This window comes from Choristoneura fumiferana, chromosome 12 (genome assembly GCF_025370935.1).
Source record: "Choristoneura fumiferana chromosome 12, NRCan_CFum_1, whole genome shotgun sequence".
Lineage (NCBI taxonomy): Eukaryota > Metazoa > Arthropoda > Insecta > Lepidoptera > Tortricidae > Choristoneura > Choristoneura fumiferana.
This window is the reverse complement of record NC_133483.1, coordinates 5,590,905-5,613,005: the sequence shown is the minus strand read 5'-3', so window position 1 is coordinate 5,613,005 and position 22,101 is coordinate 5,590,905. Positions and strand designations below refer to the sequence as shown.

The following is a 22,101-nucleotide window of genomic DNA, read 5'->3' as shown; positions in this document are numbered from 1 at the left end:
GCAACTAACACGCATAGTCACTCATCTCAAATGGACAAATTCGAAACTTATAACAAAACATTTTATTAAATGGCAATGGATAAAATAAGGTTGGTGTTACTTTGAGCTGCTTAAAAAAATATTCTGAGCTAAATGTTTCTATGCATTTTATATTTTTTCCCGGCAGCAACGACAAAAACGGTTTGTGCTAAAGAAAACTCACATGCAACCCAAACTAAACATAACATTACATTTTATGCAAATCAATCGTTCAAAAATGTACAGTATTGATGGAACTTACGCGTTCAAAATAAAATAATTTGATTATAATACATTCAAATAAATTGTGGATTCAATCAGTTAAAAGGACCAGGGCCTTTATAAGTGGACTTTGAAGTTCTTCATTTTGCATTTTTCTCGAGAAGATCAAACGCAAAGGATGCTGTTTCACCATCCATTGATTAGTGTTAACAGACGGTTAAACGTGATGCCGTCTCCGTCTATTCGAACAAAACAAATAGAGACGGCATCACATTGAACCGTTAGTTAACACTAATCCATGGATGATGAAACAGCCCCTTAATCAATTTAGCAAAAAAAAAAATAACCTTAATAAACAGAATATTAGAAATTTCAATGTGTGTATTTGCTTTTGTTGCTTTGAGTTGTCAAAAAACGAAAAGTGAAGAACTGAAAAGTAAGATCAAATAATTGGGGCCAGCACACAAAATGTCAGTAAACAATCTTCCAGTTAAATGAAATCTGTAGTTGATATGCGCCTCATCGAATGGGATTTCTCTTGACACACCGTTTCAATGTCACATGCATAAATTATACTTGTGTTACTTGCTTCAGCTCTTCTGTATTGCGTATAGAATAGCGAAACAAGGAATACACGCTATTATGAACTCGTGTTGTCATGACAAAGAAGTAATAAATGGAGAAATAATGAGATCACTAAAATAAATATTATTTAAGTTTTTAGACGTAATGTAAACAAGGTACATGGCTCCTAAACGTATGGCCTTTGAAACGTTTCGTCCTCCACAAAAAACACGACACATATTTTATAAAATTGAACATCGTAAACTCCCAATTTAAATGGCTTGTTTACATTAAGTCTATGGAATTTACAATTATCACCAGATGTTCCACATGTTTACGTATAAATATAGGTGAAAAACCAAACTGTTCTATAGGACCACAAGTGTGTCAAAAAATCCCAAATGCTTCATTTATACGTAAACAATATTCCCCACGCATCAACAGACCAAAATTTTCATTATTTTAACATATTATAACGTATGTATCGTATCGTTAAGTATTCTATTATGCTATTCAAGAAAAAGCACGTAAGTTCAAAATTAAAAAGCTCTTAAATATTTAATGTCCAATTATTTAACCACTCTAAACGGCATCGTGTTTCGTGATCGAGTCGTGTCTCATCTCAGAGTCGGCTGCAGCCTCGCGGATCGGGTCATTCTAGAGTGATTATAAAGTTGGTCACTCTAGGATAAATATTTTTATAGTTTTGTGTTTTATATTTTTTTTATAGTTTTCGACCTTGGCGGGGCGGCGGGAGCGGGGCTGGTTATCGGTTGATCTGGTTGGACATCTTGAGGAACTCGAGGAAGCCTTCCTGCATCTCCGCGTCCATGCCCGTGTCCCACGCCTCGTTCTCTAGCTCCTCGCTGCAATACCGACAACACAACCACATTTATTATTAACATCATCCTACTTTTCCTACTTATTATAAATGCGAAAGTTTGTGTGTGTGTGTGTGTGTGTGTGTGTATGTTTGTTACTCCTTCACGCTAAAACGGCTGGACGCATTTGGATGAAATTCGATATGTAGGTAGCTGGACGTCTGGAATAACACATAGGCTACTTTTATCCCGATATTCCCTCGGGATAGGGATAAATTCTCGAAATAATTATCGCCGGGTTTAGAATCATGTAATTTGGTATGTACATAGTTGGACATCTGAAATAACACGTAGGCTACTTATTATCCCGATATTCCCACGGGATAGGGATAAAGTCTTGAAAGTTTGTTATTCTGTCCCGTTGTCCTCCCAAGAGACAACATATAGAAACTCATGGTTTTAAAGCGTCGTCCAGGGGACTTAACCATGGCAACGAGGTACAAGTTGATTGACCTAGCCCATTGATCGGTCATTCTCATTCATCTGTGCATCCGTCTAATTACCGTTACACTTATTATCCTGCAAAAACGACACGGTCAATTAGAATAAGTGCACAGATCTGGGAAAATGGTGGTGGCCATTCTCATTTGTGTGTAGTATATGGCTACTTAAAAATGACAATGCTCTATCTTTTACAGTAACACAATAGTTTACTGTAAAATCAACGGATATTGCTTGGTCAGCGCCTCATCAATGTATATTAATAGGTATTCATTATCATTACTAATAAAACCAAACATAATATTATGGACACCTGTGGAGTATGATTTCACACCCTCGTATTACCGCCGTCCCTTTACATATGTACCTACTAAGTAAAATTACTATGTCACTAGTGCGAAAAAAAAAAGCGGCACGGTAATTAAATTGCTGCACCGATATTGATCGGTATTCTCATTGGAGAGTAACCGTGATATGGACCTCCGCAAAGTAACGCCTGATTCAATAAACGCTCCAATCGATAAATGGTATGCTAGCACTTCACTTGACTTATTCGTAGAAATATTTGCGTGTATGAAATAGATGCACTAATATCGTTGCTAGCGTGAATGACGGAGATGTCATTAGCGCAACGCGAATACGCAGTAGCAAGAGAAGTGCCACCAGTACAGAACGCGTGTTGCTTACAGTATGTCTTCGTCGAGCGCCTGTCCCTTGGGCGCGGGCAGGTTGCTCTGCAGGAAGGCGCACTCCTCTGCCGTGAGCGAGTGTCCGTCGGCCAGGTAGCCGCCGTCGCCCACGCCCTCCGCCGACCCGTTCGTCACTGCAACACAATTTATAACTATTGGCTCTGTGCACGACATCAGCGCCACCTAGCGTCCGCAACTTTTTTGACTCTGATGCTCTGACGTTTTGAAATTTCATCGCGCCATTGTGACAAAAATGAAACCTATAACGTATTAATTTACGAACTGTACGGAAAAAGTTTTCTTTAATTTGTGGGTGTTCTAGTACTCTAAGACTCTAACCTTAGTTGGTCTCAAAGAGTGTTTTAATCCTTGATAGAAATGGGACCAATTGGCATTAAAAAAAAAAACCGGCCAAGAGCGTGTCGGACAAGCGCAAAATAGGGTTCCGTAGCCATTACGGAAACATTAAGTAATATTTCGTATTTTATACAGAATCTTCCAAGTTTAGGTATATTTTATACCTTAGACTACTATTTACTCATAAACTACTAATAAAATAATTCTCAAGCAAACTTAGCCGTTATAGTTTTCCTTGAAAGTTTGATATACTTACTACCATGCTGAATTTTTTAAAATTTTTTCACCACCGGTTTAGATTTTAGAGAAGGGGGGGGGGGACGCTCGATTTTAATGAAAATTTGCACTTTAAAGTTAAATATTTCGCAAACACATCACTGAATCGAAAAATCGTCTTATAAAACCCCTAATGGTTTTAAAAGACCTATCCAACGATACCCCACACTTTAGGGTTGGATGAGAAAAAAAAATCACCCCCCTTTACGTCTATGGGAGGTACCCTAAAAAATTTTTTTTGAATTTTTTATTGTAGCATTTTGTCGGCATAGTTTACCTTCATATCCGTGCAAAATTACAGCTTTCTAGCATTGATAGTCCCTGAGCAAAGCCGCGGACGGACAGACAGACAGACAGACATGGCGAAACTATAAGGGTTTCGTTTTTGCCATTTTGGCTCCGGAACCCTAAAAAGTCAAATCTGTCGATTTTCTCGCTGACTGTACATTTTATCAAAAAATCTGTGAATGTCGTTTGTCATCACTCAAAAAGTTAATAACGGTCTCCTAAGAGCATATTTACAGTTTTACCCCCTTATTCATAAAACTTAACAAGCCTATGTTAACTAACAAATGCTTTGTCCCTTTCTAACAAATACAAATGTCGAAGTGACAGATAAGGACAAACGAATTTTAGCGGCATTTTAACTAAAATAGGTTTGATTGTCGTTTATGAATAAGGGGGTTAGAGTTTGCGAAATGAAACAGGTTGCCAAACGTTACGTTGCGAAAAGGCAGTACTCGATGTATTAATCTACATAAGTATATTTAGCCGTTGTCTAGTGTCCATAGTACAAGCTTTGTTTAATTTAGGACTAGATGAATTGGTTTTTATTTATAGTTACCGCGGCGGGGCGGCTGGCGGCGCGCGGGCGGCGCGGGCGCGGGCAGCGCGGGCTCGGCGAGCCCCCAGCGCGCGGCGCGCAGCGCGACCACGTTGCGCACGCACGCGGCTGTGTGTGTGTGTGTGTGTGTGTATATAGTTACCGCGGCGGGGCGGCTGGCGCGCGGCGGGCGGCGCGGGCGCGGGCAGCGCGGGCTCGGCGAGCCCCCAGCGCGCGGCGCGCAGCGCGACCACGTTGCGCACGCACGCGGCTGTGTGTGTGTGTGTGTGTGTGTATATAGTTACCGCGGCGGGGCGGCTGGCGCGCGGCGGGCGGCGCGGGCGCGGGCAGCGCGGGCTCGGCGAGCCCCCAGCGCGCGGCGCGCAGCGCGACCACGTTGCGCACGCACGCGGCTGTGTGTGTGTGTGTGTGTGTATATAGTTACCGCGGCGGGGCGGCTGGCGCGCGGCGGGCGGCGCGGGCGCGGGCAGCGCGGGCTCGGCGAGCCCCCAGCGCGCGGCGCGCAGCGCGACCACGTTGCGCACGCACGCGGCTGTGTGTGTGTGTGTATATAGTTACCGCGGCGGGGCGGCTGGCGCGCGGCGGGCGGCGCGGGCGCGGGCAGCGCGGGCTCGGCGAGCCCCCAGCGCGCGGCGCGCAGCGCGACCACGTTGCGCACGCACGCGGCTGTGTGTGTGTGTGTGTGTGTATATAGTTACCGCGGCGGGGCGGCTGGCGCGCGGCGGGCGGCGCGGGCGCGGGCAGCGCGGCTCGGCGAGCCCCAGCGCGCGGCGCGCAGCGCGACCACGTTGCGCACGCACGCGGCTGTGTGTGTGTGTGTGTATATAGTTACCGCGGCGGGGCGGCTGGCGCGCGGCGGGCGGCGCGGGCGCGGGCAGCGCGGGCTCGGCGAGCCCCCAGCGCGCGGCGCGCAGCGCGACCACGTTGCGCACGCACGCGGCTGTGTGTGTGTGTGTGTGTGTATATAGTTACCGCGGCGGGCGGCTGGCGCGCGCGGGCGGCGCGGGCGCGGGCAGCGCGGGCTCGGCGAGCCCCCAGCGCGCGGCGCGCAGCGCGACCACGTTGCGCACGCACGCGGCTGTGTGTGTGTGTGTGTATATAGTTACCGCGGCGGGGCGGCTGGCGCGCGGCGGGCGGCGCGGGCGCGGGCAGCGCGGGCTCGGCGAGCCCCAGCGCGCGGCGCGCAGCGCGACCACGTTGCGCACGCACGCGGCTGTGTGTGTGTGTGTGTATATAGTTACCGCGGCGGGGCGGCTGGCGCGCGGCGGGCGGCGCGGGCGCGGGCAGCGCGGGCTCGGCGAGCCCCCAGCGCGCGGCGCGCAGCGCGACCACGTTGCGCACGCACGCGGCTGTGTGTGTGTGTGTGTGTGTATATAGTTACCGCGGCGGGGCGGCTGGCGCGCGGCGGGCGGCGCGGGCGCGGGCAGCGCGGGCTCGGCGAGCCCCCAGCGCGCGGCGCGCAGCGCGACCACGTTGCGCACGCACGCGGCTGTGTGTGTGTGTGTGTGTATATAGTTACCGCGGCGGGGCGGCTGGCGCGCGGCGGGCGGCGCGGGCGCGGGCAGCGCGGGCTCGGCGAGCCCCCAGCGCGCGGCGCGCAGCGCGACCACGTTGCGCACGCACGCGGCTGTGTGTGTGTGTGTGTGTGTGTATATAGTTACCGCGGCGGGGCGGCTGGCGCGCGGCGGGCGGCGCGGGCGCGGGCAGCGCGGGCTCGGCGAGCCCCCAGCGCGCGGCGCGCAGCGCGACCACGTTGCGCACGCACGCGGCTGTGTGTGTGTGTGTGTGTGTATATAGTTACCGCGGCGGGGCGGCTGGCGCGCGGCGGGCGGCGCGGGCGCGGGCAGCGCGGGCTCGGCGAGCCCCCAGCGCGCGGCGCGCAGCGCGACCACGTTGCGCACGCACGCGGCTGTGTGTGTGTGTGTGTATATAGTTACCGCGGCGGGGCGGCTGGCGCGCGGCGGGCGGCGCGGGCGCGGGCAGCGCGGGCTCGGCGAGCCCCAGCGCGCGGCGCGCAGCGCGACCACGTTGCGCACGCACGCGGCTGTGTGTGTGTGTGTGTGTGTGTATATAGTTACCGCGGCGGGGCGGCTGGCGCGCGGCGGGCGGCGCGGGCGCGGGCAGCGCGGGCTCGGCGAGCCCCCAGCGCGCGGCGCGCAGCGCGACCACGTTGCGCACGCACGCGGCTGTGTGTGTGTGTGTGTGTGTATATAGTTACCGCGGCGGGGCGGCTGGCGCGCGGCGGGCGGCGCGGGCGCGGGCAGCGCGGGCTCGGCGAGCCCCCAGCGCGCGGCGCGCAGCGCGACCACGTTGCGCACGCACGCGGCTGTGTGTGTGTGTGTGTATATAGTTACCGCGGCGGGGCGGCTGGCGCGCGGCGGGCGGCGCGGGCGCGGGCAGCGCGGGCTCGGCGAGCCCCCAGCGCGCGGCGCGCAGCGCGACCACGTTGCGCACGCACGCGGCTGTGTGTGTGTGTGTGTGTGTATATAGTTACCGCGGCGGGGCGGCTGGCGCGCGGCGGGCGGCGCGGGCGCGGGCAGCGCGGGCTCGGCGAGCCCCCAGCGCGCGGCGCGCAGCGCGACCACGTTGCGCACGCACGCGGCTGTGTGTGTGTGTGTGTGTATATAGTTACCGCGGCGGGGCGGCTGGCGCGCGGCGGGCGGCGCGGGCGCGGGCAGCGCGGGCTCGGCGAGCCCCCAGCGCGCGGCGCGCAGCGCGACCACGTTGCGCACGCACGCGGCTGTGTGTGTGTGTGTGTGTGTGTATATAGTTACCGCGGCGGGGCGGCTGGCGCGCGGCGGGCGGCGCGGGCGCGGGCAGCGCGGGCTCGGCGAGCCCCAGCGCGCGGCGCGCAGCGCGACCACGTTGCGCACGCACGCGGCTGTGTGTGTGTGTGTGTATATAGTTACCGCGGCGGGGCGGCTGGCGCGCGGCGGGCGGCGCGGGCGCGGGCAGCGCGGGCTCGGCGAGCCCCCAGCGCGCGGCGCGCAGCGCGACCACGTTGCGCACGCACGCGGCTGTGTGTGTGTGTGTGTGTGTATATAGTTACCGCGGCGGGGCGGCTGGCGCGCGGCGGGCGGCGCGGGCGCGGGCAGCGCGGGCTCGGCGAGCCCCCAGCGCGCGGCGCGCAGCGCGACCACGTTGCGCACGCACGCGGCTGTGTGTGTGTGTGTGTGTGTATATAGTTACCGCGGCGGGGCGGCTGGCGCGCGGCGGGCGGCGCGGGCGCGGGCAGCGCGGGCTCGGCGAGCCCCCAGCGCGCGGCGCGCAGCGCGACCACGTTGCGCACGCACGCGAGCTGCGCGCGCCGCTTCAGCCGCTCGAACACCGCGTGCATGCCCGACGGACAGTCCGCGTCCAAGGCTATGCCGGAGAGCTGGACATACACATTATTATTACTTATTTATTTAATCACTAGCGACCCGACCCGGCTTCGCACACCCAAAAAAACGGCCAAGTGCGAGTCAGACTCCCGCACGAAGGGTTCCATACCTATACAACATTAGACATTAGCAAAAAACGGCAAAAAAAAAACACGTTTGCTGTATGGGAGCCCCCGTAAATATTTATTTTATTTTACTACCTGTTGCCCTTATTAATATCGAGCAAAAACGGCAGATAAAAATCAGGTTTGTTGTGTGGGAGCCACCCTTAAATATTTATTTTACTGTTTTTAGTATTTGTTGTTATAGCGGCAACAGAAATACATCATGTGTGAAAACCTCAACTGTCTAGCTATCACGGTTCTTGAGATACAGCCTATTGACAGACGGACAGTGGAGTCTTAGTAATTTAACAGGGTCCCGTTTTTATCACCCTTTGGGCACAGAACTCTAAAAAGATCTCTAATCAGTGGCACTTCACACAATTTTTCAGCTCCATTTTCCAATAAACTTCACCCGAACCCGACCCGCGCGAAGCCGGGGCGCGTCAACGTAGAGTAAATGCATTTTTTGGTTAGATGGATATTTTTAATTTCGTAATATCTTTGAATGGAATGTCCGATTTGAATAATTCAAAAGTAATCTACAGGTATTGAAACCATCTTGAATATAAAATTATTAAGATAAGATATGGATAACATGGTCTGACTTTAGTCGGCAATTCTGTTAACTTTTAAAATGTAAAAAAGTAGTTATAGTGACATAACTACAATAGTTGGACATATGGTATCGCGAAGCTTTTTGTAGATAATGATATTTTCTTTAATATCGTAGATTTTTTTTTGTTCTATCATCGATAGTTTCCACAGCGCATGCGATGAAAGATGTTTCATGGCGACTTTTTTTACACTTTGAGTTACATTATTGAAGTTTTAGTACGGAACCCTAATTTTTTCTGGTAATAAATATAGCCTATAGCACTTTGGAATAATTTAGCACTCTAATAGTGAAAGAATTTTTAAAATCGGTCTATTAATTTTTGAGTTAATTCGTAACAAACATCCAAAAATACAAATCTTTCCTCTTTATAATATTAGTATAGATATGGCATACATTTGTATAGTAAAGTAAAGTAACAATACAATTTTTAAATGGGTCAATCAACTTTTTAGTGTAGCTTGTTGACATGGTAACGTCCCCTGAGTAACTTATTAAAAGTATGATTTTATGGATTACAAATTCGGCAAAAGTTGGGATTGTGACAGTTTTATGACAATTCCTTCATGGTTTATTTCCTAAGCATGCTAGCTAATAGTATACATTGCAAACATTTTTCTAAGAAATTGTATCACTGATGTGTCCTGAATTACAGGGCAGAATAACAACACATAAAAGTAGATTAACCCAAATGTCAACATTCAGGGTGTTGAGCTATGCAACTGCGACTGCGGCCGATGTGATGTGCAGCAGCTCCTCCGGCGGCCACCGGCCCGGCACTACCAGCATTATTAATTACTCCCCACTTTACTTTTAAAATGAAATATTTTACTCAACTCAACTAACATAATTATGGCAAGGCAAATACAGAAAATTCATTGGCACACAATGCAAGTCAGTGCTAATAAAAGGAAATTGCATATGTATATTTTCCTGTTTTGACTCCATTATACACAAGTGTCAGCTCAGCTTCTCATAAAGGCAAAGTTTTAACCAGAGAACTTATCAGTTCTTATGACTAGACACATGATATCGTATTATAGCAAGTAAAACCTAAATGAACACAAAATAAGTTTTTGTGTGTGTGCATTTATAACAAGCGGCAACATCGTTATAGAAGAAAATACAAACGATTACATTTTTATTCCTCTTCTTATAAGTTACCTACGTTATTTCAACTCAAAGTCAAAGTAAGTAAGTTATTTCAAAGTATAAGTGTTAAGTATGCACCTAAACACGTATTACTCGTAATTTCGACTACGAATAATTCTTGAATCCCGTTGAAAATTTACGTTTTTGTCGTCATAGAGGTCTACTTTTACCCACCAAAAGACCTATAGGTAGACTACCTATAGAATATTTTGCAACCAATAGTACACTCGAGAGCAAAAGTTTCGGGTCACTAACATTTACTTCAATATCTGGAAAACGAATAAAGCTATCGTATTGAAATAAATTGAACCTTATAGACAATTTAATGTTACTAAAATAAAATGCATAACATTTATTACTGATCATTTGTTTTATTTTGTTTAAAACGACAAATTAAAAATGGCGTCAATTTGCTTGCAAAACCAAAACTGAAAACATTTAAGATTTTATATTTACAAGTAGTTTTAACGCAGTTTAGTACTTGGTATTACCCCACGTGCTGTCTGCACTGCTGCTATGCGATTCGGCATGCTGTACACCAAGTTTCTGAAACACTGTTGGGAATGTTCTCCCATTCCTCTACCAAAGCATGTTTCAAGTCACGAAACGTAATTGAAGGAGGATCTCGCTGTCTCACACGTCGTCCGAGCTCGTCCCAGGCGTGCTCAATCGGGTTAAGGGCGGGGCTACGTGCTGTCCACTCCATGGGACGAATATTCACCTCATCGAGGTAGGTTTCCACTACACGAGCAGTGTGGGATGGGCGTTATCGTGCATAAAGATAGCATTTTCACCGAGTCTTAACATAAATGGACCGACGTGCTCGTTAAGGATTTCATCCACGTATCTTACGCCATTAAGAGTACCGTTTTCGATCAGTACTAGCTCTGTTCGGCTTTCCGCAGAAATTCCAGCTCAGACGAGAACCGAACCACCACCTTACGCCACCTTTTCTTCAATAAAGGCTTGCATTAATCTTTCTCCTGGTCTTCTGCATACCTTTGACCTTCCGTCGTTTTTATACAGCATAAATTTTGATAAGTCCGAGAATATGACATTTGACCAATTTTCAATTGCCCAATCTGAATGTTCGCGTGCATAAATTTGTCTTGCTATACGATGGTGCCGCTCGAGTTCCGGACCATTTGCGGGTCTAAATGGTTTCAAATTATCTTCAGCAAGTCGCCGTCTTACAGTCCAAGCACTAGGGTTGCTTCCACCAAGCCCTAAAAAATGTTGAGTCAGTGCTGTTCCCGTAAGAAATCGATTTCGCAGCATAGTGTTAACTGGATATCGATCTTCCCGTTCCGTTGTACACCTGGGTCTGCCTGTTATTGGTCTGCGTAGGTTCAAATCAGTTTCTAGAAACCGCTGGCGAACACGCTGGACTGTAGACAACGATACACCGACTATTCTTGCAGTTTCTCGCTGACTTATCCCAATTTCCAGCAGCGTGAGGATTCTCGTACATTCCTCGGGTGTAAGTGACATAATTACTACTTTGATAATGACTATTGGATACTTGGGGCACTTCTTATAAACACATTTTATGACAGAACAAAAACAAAAGCAAAGACAGTTGCGAAAATTAGAAGTTCTAATTTGAGAAAAAAGCGATCATTTTGTTTATAACTTTTTTAATGGCATTACTTCACGTCAACCAATAATTTTTTATACGTGTAATGAAGGATTATTAAATTGTCTATAAGGTTCAATTTATTTCAATACGATAGCTTTATTCGTTTTCAAGATATTGAAGTAAATGTTAGTGACCCGAAACTTTTGCTCTCGAGTGTATATTGTCATGTCATACGCCGAATACCGAGTAGGTGTACTGCGGGCATTCTGGCCGAATAGCCGAATATTCGGCAAAGTATTCGGCTACCCCGAGTGCGAAAATGTGCCTTGACGTGATTATTTCTCGCTTGTTTATTATTAATATAATATCTCCTAATCATCTACTTCTATATTTGAATTATGATAATTCATAGTTTTTTTCTAATATTAGTAGGGAATACAGAAGTTGAATTACTGGGAACATGAATATGACTAATATAAGTAATACTTGTTATTATTTATTTTTAAACTTAGGTATGCGTATAATTACGGTACAAGAAAACATATTAAGTACGTAAGTAACCGAACTAACTTAAGATAAAAATAACGGAACAGCGAATATTAATCAAATATTCGTTGGCACCAATGCGGCACACTCCTAATTGTCAAATTTTAATATCACCCAAGTTTGTAAACCCATTTACGTAGAATTACCCAATATAAGTCCCATATACTACCCACTTTCACTTAGTAAACGTTCTAATTTATTATTCCGATTGTGACTAAAATCATAGAATTCAATACAGTCACTCTCCCCTCTCGTGTCCTTCACGGATATTCCGCGTTTTACATTCACAGTAATTCGCTCAAAAAAATTGATCAACTTTCCCCACCGACCCTATGGATATTGAATTTTAACAAAATATGCAGGATATCAGAAAGAAAAATATCAATGGCTAAGAACAAAAAAGTAAGTCGTAATTCTATAATTAAATAAAAGAGAAACCGCGCTTCGATACGACCTCATTATTGGGGTCAACAAAATGCGTCATCTCGAATTAATGCATAAGCATAACCGGGTTTCAGAGTAAATAACTAACTGCTGCAGTATTCACGGACGCATGCGTAAACATTTAGCGGCTCAAAGACAGTTGCACTCAATTGATTAAAAGTATTTTTCTAACGGTAATTTCATTCAGCACAGTCATCGAAATTACACACAAACTAAAGCCATCAGGAAATGGTCAAAAATGGTATCGGAAGCTGCCAAAGTTAAAAAAAAACAGCTTTCTAGCATTGATAGTGGAAGTTGAAATGTGGAAGTTGTAAATTTGTTTAAAAAAACCGGCCAAGAGCGTATATTTTATACCTTAGGCTGCTATTTACTCTTAAACTACTAAAAATTCTCAAGCAAACTTAACCGTTATAGTTTTCCTTGAAAGTTTGATATACTTACTACCATCCTGATTTTTTCGCTCGATTTTAATGAAAATTTGCACTTTAAAGTTGAATATTTCGCAAACAAATCACTGAATCGAAAGATCGTCTTAGCAAACCCCTAATGGTTTTAAAAACCTATCCAACGAACGATACCCCACACTATAGGGTCGGATGAGAAAAAAAAAAACACCCCCACTTTACGTCTATGGGAGGTACCCTAAAAAAAAATTATTTTTATATTTTTTATTGTATTATTTTGTCGGCATAGTTCACATATATATCCGTGCGAAATTACAGCTTTCTAGCATTGATAGTTCCTGAGTAAAGCCGCGAACGGACGGACGGACAGACAAACAGACAGACAGACGTGGCGAAACTATAAGGGTTCCGTTTTTGCCATTTTGGCTCCGGAACCCTAAAAATATACTTTATTGAGTTTCTTGCCGGATTCTTCGCAACACAGGTTTTTCCGAACCGGTGGTAGTTTTTTTTGACATTCTAAGTGAATGAAGATATTTTGACTTTGACTTTGATTGCAAATGCTTTGAACATTGGAAAAAAGGTATATCCTTTATGTTACAGGAGTAGGCACAAAGAGATATAACAAAATTGTGTACATACATATGCATCCCCCATTGCCACAAAAGGAAAAAATTATAGATGGCATCAATCGTTTGTACAAGTCACTGTATAAGTTGATTTTATAGACCAAGCCTAACCAAACCAGAGATTCTAAAAGTAGTGGTCCGGTGATGCATCAATTAAAAAAAATTGCCCCCCTATTCTAATTCTATTGCCCATTAATAATGTAGACTAAAGAATAATGAAGCACTGTATAGCAGAATAAAGAGCCAAAGGAAGTTTTAGTCATTTCTTAAATGACATGGTTTGTAAATGAATATGAAATTAATTGTGTGACTTACCTTTAATAACTGGCACACAGACTTGATGTTGGTTTCATTATCTGTGTCCAACAGGTGCAACAACACTTTGCAGAGTCCCTCGCCCAACGACCTGATTCTGCCACCCTGTTCAATATTAAACCTTTTTGTGAAAGCAAATACCAAAAATTGGCAATTTAATTCCGTAAATTTAAGTGCTTAAAATCAATTATTTAATCATGCTTGTTAGAACATGAGTTGCTACAGCGTAAATTGTAAAGTCAACAGCTATCGCACTTGGGCCATTTTTATCGTGTGGTGGTACAGCAGATTTCATTAACTCGTGAGCAAAAATTTTATCAAAAATATCTGAACAACACGCTTCTACGCCGTTAACAATAGATAGAGATATAGATTTCAGATATTTATGATCAAATTTTTGACTGTATTAAAGGACATCATGTCACAGTCACAAAAACACCACAATGTTTGGCAAGGAAACTCATTACAGTAGTACCAGTTGCAGGTGGTAGGACCTTGTGCAAGGTCCGCCCGGATTGCTACCACCATCTTGCTCGCTAATCCTGCCGTGAAGCAGCAGTGCTTGCACTGTTGTGTTTCGGCGTGGAGAGTAGGACAGCCGGTGAAATAACTGACACTTGAGGTATTCCATCTTAGGCCTCTAGGTTGGCAACGCATCTGCAATACCCTGGTGTTGCAGTTGTCTATGGGCGGTGGTGATCTCTTACCATCAGGAGACCCACATGCTCGTTTGCCATCCAGTCGAATAAAAAAAAAAAAAAAAAACCGCTTAAGACGATTTTGAGGGGACCTAGAAAAAAAAAAACGTCTTAAACGGCAATCGTATTAAACGTGAAAAACGTTTCTGATTTTTTATCGTAAACTTTTAATATGATCATCTTTTTATTCTTGCAGTGATTGCTTTTTTTTATTTTTGACGTCACTGAACTAACACTAACACGAATGAGAATAAGAATTTTATAACTCACAGCAGCTTTAATTCATAAGCCACCATGGAACCATTTCACAGTAAACGTCATAGTGACATCGCATTAATTAACAATGAAAAGGTGATGAATTAAAGTCCTTTACCGTACGAACCAATTATTCGATCGCTTAGTCAGGGCTACAAACTTACGAGTATCTGGACAGGATGTCGCCACAATCGCGTCCCCTTGCGTAATATTAGTACGACATGGTTAGTCCCAATTTTTTTCACCAGAATACATAAGTTGGTAACATTGAACGGCGATTCAACGTGGCTAATATAAATAGGTAATATAATTTTAGATGGCGTATTAAGCGGGACGAGAGTCGTATTAACCGTGAAAAAATTTATGAAAACAGGCTTAAAATTGCAGGGAAGGGACTAGCTAAAAATGGCGTATTATGCGGGAAATCGTATTAAACGTGATCGTATTAAGCGGGTTCTACTGTATTAAGTTTACTGCGAGAGCGTTGTATGATGGGTCCTGAACCTAATTCCAATAGTTGTGCATTCTAGCTGTTACAATACCTGGCTGTCTTCAAGTTGCGTGTAAATCTCAGCGAGGAACATGGCGAAGCCGCGCATGTTCTCCTCGGAAGTCTCGATGCCGCTGATGATCTTGTTCTCCTCAGCAGAGCAGCGCTCGAGCAGGCACGCGCGGAAGGTGGACTCCTCGGGGGAAGCCACAGAGTCGTACATGGAGCAGAGCCGCGCGCCATTGTAGCGGAAGTTGGGTTCGCCTATTGACTGTACAAACAACTGTCTTTTAGACTCCATTTGCACGAGTTTTTGTAAAACGTTGCGCTATGAAACCGGCGTTAAATTAGATTCGACTTATCACCCACCGCTCAACGTCAATAATTCAACACTGTTCGACAAAAAGCGCTGACGTGTGGACATATACTTAGGAATACATTTGTTCTATTTGAACGCTTTTTTAACAGACGTTAAAAAAGCTCTCGTGCGAATGAGGCTTTACACAAGCGGCCGTATTGCAGTGGCGGATTAAGGCTACGTACGCACTACGTGGCTTACCACGATACTTTGAAGAGGGACGGCGCGGTAAACTGCGCGGTTAGATCTATAGTGCATACGTAACTTAAGCCTGTTCGGGGCCTGGGGTGGCAAAGCTAAATGAGGTCCCCCAGTCTTAGAAGTTAAACAGCAAAGATAGCCAAGTGTTAAACATTAAATATCAAATTCAATTGGTACTAAGTACTTTGAACTACTACTAAGTACTTTGAACTTTAATTGAACTACCTACCTAATATTAACTAACCATCATTAGTTTTTTTTTGATATGTTTAAGTAAGGGAAACCATTAACATATTGTAATAAGATTGAGGACTTAATATATTTTTGGTGGTGTGTGTATTGACTAAGGATATCCGCGAGAGGTGGTTGAGTGATTTGGACCTGTTCAATGGTGCAGTGAATGTTATTTTGAGTTGTCCGGTATCAGAAGATGCAGTACGAATTTACAGGTTCATCACGCACTCCTTTGCAGCCAGATAATCTGGACATCGCAAAAGAAGTGTTTGATGAATGTGGACATTGAGTCTTTCAATGAGGCTGGCATAGTCACACAAGTGCACTTAAGCCTCAAAAAAAAAAAATAGAAAAAAAAATTATCATATTGTATGACATCATTTTAATTACACAATATATTTCACATCTCATTACATATTTCATGTAAATAGTTAACATGAGACACTGCTAAATCTTTTGATCATCATTATAGCATCGTTAATTCCTAGCCAATATAATCTTGACCTTAACCAAGTGTAATGCCAATGCTAATGACCTATACATAGATACTTAGAGGTCACTGTTAGGTACCTGGTTGATAATGGCATCGATGAGAGGCCTGGTGTAGCTTCTCTCATGCAGCATTGTTGCAAACGAGTCCACGAGCGGGCCACACAGGGTGTCAAACTTGCCAGGGTCGAATGTTATCTCACACATGACAGTTATCAAGTTGCCGATGTTCTCCTGTAGAATATTGTTTGTTGAAGAAAATAATTCATGACAAGATTGTCTTCAATGGTCAGAATGTACATGTTATTTTCAAATACAGGAAGAAATTTTAAACAGTACACAATTTTTTACTCATGATTCAATAGTTTCATTAAATTATCATGAAATGTTAAATTTTGATTAGCTTATAATAATTTAAGCAGATTAATTGCTGATTTATATAGTATGGCACAAAATTGTAAATGATAAAAAAAATATGAATAATTTCAATTATTTAATTATTAACTATTTTGAATAATTTGAATTTGAAAGGTTCCAGTAACAATATTGAATCACTCAGTATTTTAGTCAGTATTTCAGTCAGTTTTTTCAGTTTTCGCAGACTAGTTACTCAAGTGATAAATAAGTTATGTGGTTCTTCATTATAATAGTAATAGGTTTGGGCTTTAATATCATTGACCAAAATGATAAACACATACCCGCAGGTCCATGTTCTCAGCCTCTTCAAGGGAGTAGGACATGTTGTCGAAGTTGTACGGGTTCTGGTCCTGGGCCTGACGTAGGCGATCCTGCACTGAGAACCGCTGCGGCCGGTAGGGCGCCGGGTCGGGCGTGTACACCGGCATCGCCTGCGGGGTATAGTTTGGCGGATACCATTCCTTAGCCTCAGCAGACAAAGTTGACTTCGGAGCTTCCACTATTGACAAAATGAAGTAAACAAATTACATTAAGAGGCAGTTTTATCATATTAACTTAATCATTTTGTCTAATCTGGTTGGTATTAAAAGGTGTAAACAATCTTATTACTATTTTAGTATGTTATGCAAACTACAATTAGATAAAATATAACATGGCATACACATGGTAATAAAAATATTAAAACTATTTCTAAATGGAACAACAACAATTTTCTCACATTAATCCATATTATTTACTTTGTGGCTATGTAGAATAAAAAGCCATATCCAAAGTTGACTTTGAAACAAGTTTATGGCTGAAGATGTCCATCAACTTGCTTTACCAACTCACCTCACTGAACATTAATTAAAACATTAAACACAAATGATTTTGTTGACACAAAAAAATAAAGTCATAATGAAAATAAAATGCTTACTCTAAAATTGATGGAAAGAACAGCTGCTTAAAAGATCAAAGCAAATTGAGTGCATGTGCTTTCCCCACTAAGTGATCTTAACTTGAAACACAGGGTATCTTAAAATAACTTGACACTATTGATAACACACGTAGGTACGTGGACAAATGAATAAATTAGCAGTCCTAAATCATCAAACCATCGTGAAGATGGATAAAGCGCACCGAGAACGAAAAATAGAGCAAGCCGCGGGGCAGCCGGCCGTCTCCCTTCTGTCAAATTACGTCGACGTCATTAGAAATTGAAATCCTTACTTTCACCTGAAGTCTTGAATGAAAAACGTAGTTAACTGGCCAACTATAACGACGTCATCACGCGCCGGATTGGCTTGAGAAAATATAGCATTAAACACAATTTGTTACCCTGAACGTCCTCCCCAACATTTCTGGGGCGACGAAGCTCCCGTGGCTGGTTTTCGGGCTGCTGCCAACCGCGGCCTCTGCCTCTGGACCCCCCGATGTCTCCGTTATTCATTTCACAATTTTAGTCTTCCGCAATAATTCTGTAAGATTGTCTTAGTAATAATATCATAACCCACGAAAAGACAATTCTTTGTACACTTGTTACATCCACAATCTTCCGCTTTCATTAATTCAACACGTAAACAAAGACAAAATCGCTCAAGCTCAACACAGTTTCAACAGCGCTGCCTCCATGTTATTTGTGGAAGGGAGAAAGAGAATAGTCATTTCTCGTTCATCCATAATGGAATGGATGCGTTCATTTTCGATAAAATTCCAGAAGAGCTACTCCGAAATTCGAAGTTCGTATCGTATCGTCCCTCTTACTCTCGTATTAAATAGTATAAGCGTCAGAGGGACGAACGACACGAACTACGATTTGCGAATTTCGGAGTAGCCCAGCTGAAATATCTACGTTCTCGGACTATAGGGCTAACGCTAACTCGACTCGAGATAGATTGGATGGAATCATATAATATTTGAATTAAAAGAAATCAATGAAGATTACTTTTAAGTTAAAAAGGCAAAGAAATAGTTAGAAATTTAACTCGGAAATTTGAATCTGACTCTGAAAGTAATTAGTCACCAATGATTTCACATGTTTCATATAATATATATGTGAAATAATTGGTGACTATCATAATTACTTTTTATTGAATGGATACTCCGAATTCGCGTTAACCTACCCTCTCACTCACCTAAAATACTACCAGTGTGAGTGAGATGGCACGATAGGAAGTTCGAAATTCGAACATCGAGTGAAAATCTTGCGATGTGAACCCACATGAAAGGTACATATATGTATTTTGAAATAAATTTTGGTTATTTTAATATAAAGGATTAATATATTATTGATTGTAAAATCGAGCTATGTTATGCACGTGAGTACATTACAGGAGGAGGATATACAAAAACATGCTGTACTTATAACTTTGTCGCAGTAAGCCAAAATTGCATTGGCTACTATGAAATTTAGTGCAAAAAGGTTCTATATGCCGGTTATCGGTCAGATCTTAGATTCCCTTGGCCTTCGATGAACGATACTACCCCTTGGCTGTCAAGTTTTAATTCTAAATTTTGCATTGGGAAGAATATACTGTTCTGTAAAGGTGATTTAGCTCGTTACGGTACGATATAATTGCGATATGTAGCTTGAAACGCTTCCGAATTCAACGTTTGACTAAAAAAAAAAAAAATATTTGCCGTACAGGCGAAATTGGGAAGTTTTAAGTACCTAGGTATTTTAGGAAAATCCTCAAACTATATTGTTTCGATTTTACATTATGCAACAAACATTACTTACACAACAGGTGTTCAAGCCTGGTCAAGCCTGGTCAAGCCAATTAATAAATAGGCTGAAAAGGTGTCCTGAAAGTTGCATTGCTATGCAGCGATTATGTTTAACAGACAGAAATTGAGAATTGTGTGAATCCAAGTTATTGAACTATAGGCAACATAGAGAATATATTTACGCCTTAACCGTTGAAGATTTCCGTCCTTCGGAGACGATCCTGGCTGGACTACCAGGATGTCACTACTAGATTGTATTGTCACGCGATTTACATAAGTATTCCAAATTTCAAGTCAATCTGACTACTGGAAGTTGGTTGCAAGATTCGATTACAGACAGACAGACAGACAACGGGACAGGTGGAAGTAAATAAAAGCTTGTAATTAAAATTTGAGGTATTTTAGTACAGCTTAGGCTAACCTAGTGCCATCCACAAAGACGCGTGATTTTGCCAAATTAGACATTAATGACATTGTGATAAGAACCACGGCGCGCATCATCGTGAATGACTCTACCTATAAGTAGGTACTAAAAATGTGTAAACAAGTGTTTAAGAAATGTGCCAATGGCAAATTAATAATCAACATGCTCTATTATCATAAATTTCACACTATGAACTTCAATACAGATACAGGTCTGTGCGTGAGTTAAACTAATTTGGAAGGTAGACAAATATAGACAGTTTAGTAACCTATTATTATAGAACTACCTATATATTTAGTAAATTTCAAAATTATCATTAAATAAAAAATATCAAGATCAGAGAATCAAGCTATTTATTGTACATAGAATATGTAGGTAAAACAAGAAAAATCAACAATATATTTATATCTACAACTTATACTATACAATTTACATTGAGGTGAGTGTCCAATTGCATTGAATACTTTTTGTTGTTAGCAATAAAGATGATAACAATAAAATTTGTATTACAACTTTAAGATGGTTGGGAAAAGTAATTTTTATATTAATTTAAAAGCCATTGAAGCATTTTTAGAAAGAAAACTCTAATATAAAATCAGTTTCAATACAGTAATTTAAAAATTTTATACTTTGACAGTGTATATTTATCAGATAGAATTTATTTCAAATATGCAATTATAATCTTAAAAGTTTTTAGCAGATCAATGCAACTTTGTCTAAGATAAAGTGAGTCAATGCCTCTAGTCTAAAACATTTTGCTCTATATACTAAATGATTCACCGCAGCCGCATGTGCCTTTGATGTTTGGATTATTAAAAACAAATTCAGCAGATAATTTGTTCTCTACAAAGTCCATTTCAGTTCCTGTAAAAAAAATAGAGTTAACAGTGCAAAGGATTATTGTGTTGCAACAACTATAGACAAAAAAAGTCTTTTATAGTAATTTTTTTCTTTCATAGTAATTTTTTATGCAAGTCATAATTATCATAGCTTTTAAAATTGTATTAATACATACCTAATAATGTTAATTGCGCCTTTTTGTCTATAATAATGGTAACTCCGTCTTGCTTGACTTCTTCATCTAATTTGTCTTTTGTCTTTGCATAATCCAATGTATATGAAAGTCCATTACAGCCGCGTTGTCTTACACCCACTTTAAGGCCTAAAAACCCATTAGCTTCTTGCTTGGCCATTAATTCTTTTACTTTGTTCACCGCAGTGGGAGTTAGGACCAGTGCAGCACGAGACGGTAATACTCGCTTTTTTACAGCCCTTACAGTGGCACTAGCTATTGTTTTTGTTGCCATCTGGAATTATAGTATTAAATAATAAGTATTTATTATTGTTTACGAGGTCCACAGGAAATATGTCACAATGTTAAAATTCCTCAAAAAAAAAACACATTCATCGGAGGCGATTGCCAAAAAATATTCTTACGAAACAACAGCATAACACAAACACACTGCGTAGGTTTAACAGACAAAGTATAAACAGCAAAATAGAAATGATTTAAATAAAATATTTAAGTTTGTCCTAGATTTACTTACATTGTTTTTATTTGCTTTATAGTTTCATTATAATTTGCTATTTCATATCATTTAATAATTTTCTTTAGATTCCGATTCCGAATACCTTTCGCTTCGCTGTCATGTCTTGTCAATGTCATTAGTGATGTGACTCGAGCCATTTTTTACCCGAGAGACTTGATTGAGTGAATTTATTAAACTCTTAATTCGAGTGATAAAAAATTGACTCGAATTCGTTTGCACTTGAGTTAGACCGAGCCAACTGAGTTTTTTGGGAGAAGAATTAAGAAGAGCTGGAGGTTTAAATATGAGTAAAATGTATTAATAGAAATTATGTCGTACAATCATTTGAATATTTTTTACGAGTGGCTGAAGTTATCTTCTATTAAAAAAAACCATAGACATAAATTTGAAATACAAACTGCTTTTATAATTTTATTGGACAACAACAACTTGGAGTGCTTTATTAGTGGTAAGAAGTCATTTTTTTTTTTTTTGATTAATGGTAAATAATGTTTTGTATTTTATTTCATATTTCCAAATATTACTAATTTAATGAAGGTTCTTAAAAAATCTTTATCTTAACTAATCGAAACTCAGCTCGAGTGATAAATTCTTATTCGAGTTGGAATAGTTTACTCGAGTGCCTCGCAAACTCGAGTACAACTCGAGTCACAATTCTCATATACAATTACTTTACTCTTTGGTCACAATATCCGACTCACTCGAGTTGCAACACGCAAACAATTATGTATGAAACTGTTTGAGTCACAAATTTAAACGATCAAAGGCATGCAAACGAGTCAACGTTCTCCAAGCTTTACAATGGATAAAATGAC

The 22,101-nt window shown here is 42.8% G+C and overlaps 2 protein-coding genes across 2 annotated transcripts; both read right to left on the bottom strand.

Annotated features, from left to right (window-relative positions):
• Positions 1-440: 440 nt before the first annotated feature.
• On the bottom strand, positions 441-18,238 carry Paip1 (Poly(A) binding protein interacting protein 1). The gene is made up of 8 exons (XM_074095082.1): positions 17,924-18,238; positions 16,888-17,105; positions 16,271-16,423; positions 14,960-15,178; positions 13,465-13,569; positions 7,482-7,668; positions 2,814-2,976; positions 441-1,670 (listed from the first exon to the last, which is right to left on the bottom strand). Exons 1-8 carry the CDS (start codon positions 18,033-18,035, stop codon positions 1,571-1,573), a joined length of 1,257 nt encoding a protein of 418 aa, XP_073951183.1. The 5' UTR covers positions 18,036-18,238; the 3' UTR covers positions 441-1,570.
• Positions 18,239-20,072: 1,834 nt separating this feature from the next.
• MagR (Iron-sulfur cluster assembly 1 homolog MagR) lies at positions 20,073-21,399 on the bottom strand. The gene is made up of 3 exons (XM_074095860.1): positions 21,284-21,399; positions 20,752-21,043; positions 20,073-20,600 (listed from the first exon to the last, which is right to left on the bottom strand). The coding sequence occupies exons 2-3, from the start codon at positions 21,041-21,043 to the stop codon at positions 20,497-20,499; spliced, it is 396 nt and encodes a 131-aa protein (XP_073951961.1). The 5' UTR covers positions 21,284-21,399; the 3' UTR covers positions 20,073-20,496.
• Positions 21,400-22,101: the final 702 nt, after the last annotated feature.

What these genes read in the sequence shown, in the direction of transcription:
- Paip1 (XM_074095082.1), bottom strand. Translation starts at nt 18,035, where the DNA reads ATGAATAACGGAGACATCGGGGGGTCCAGAGGCAGAGGCCGCGGTTGG. An exon ending in TCGATGCCATTATCAACCAG is followed by an intron (nt 15,179 to 16,270) that starts GTACCTAACAGT and finishes TTGTTTGTACAG; the next exon opens with TCAATAGGCGAACCCAACTT. An exon ending in CTGTGTGCCAGTTATTAAAG is followed by an intron (nt 7,669 to 13,464) that starts GTAAGTCACACA and finishes GTGTATGTCCAG; the next exon opens with CTCTCCGGCATAGCCTTGGA.
- MagR (XM_074095860.1), bottom strand. Translation starts at nt 21,043, where the DNA reads ATGGCAACAAAAACAATAGCTAGTGCCACTGTAAGGGCTGTAAAAAAG. An exon ending in GGCGCAATTAACATTATTAG is followed by an intron (nt 20,601 to 20,751) that starts GTATGTATTAAT and finishes TTTTTTTTACAG; the next exon opens with GAACTGAAATGGACTTTGTA.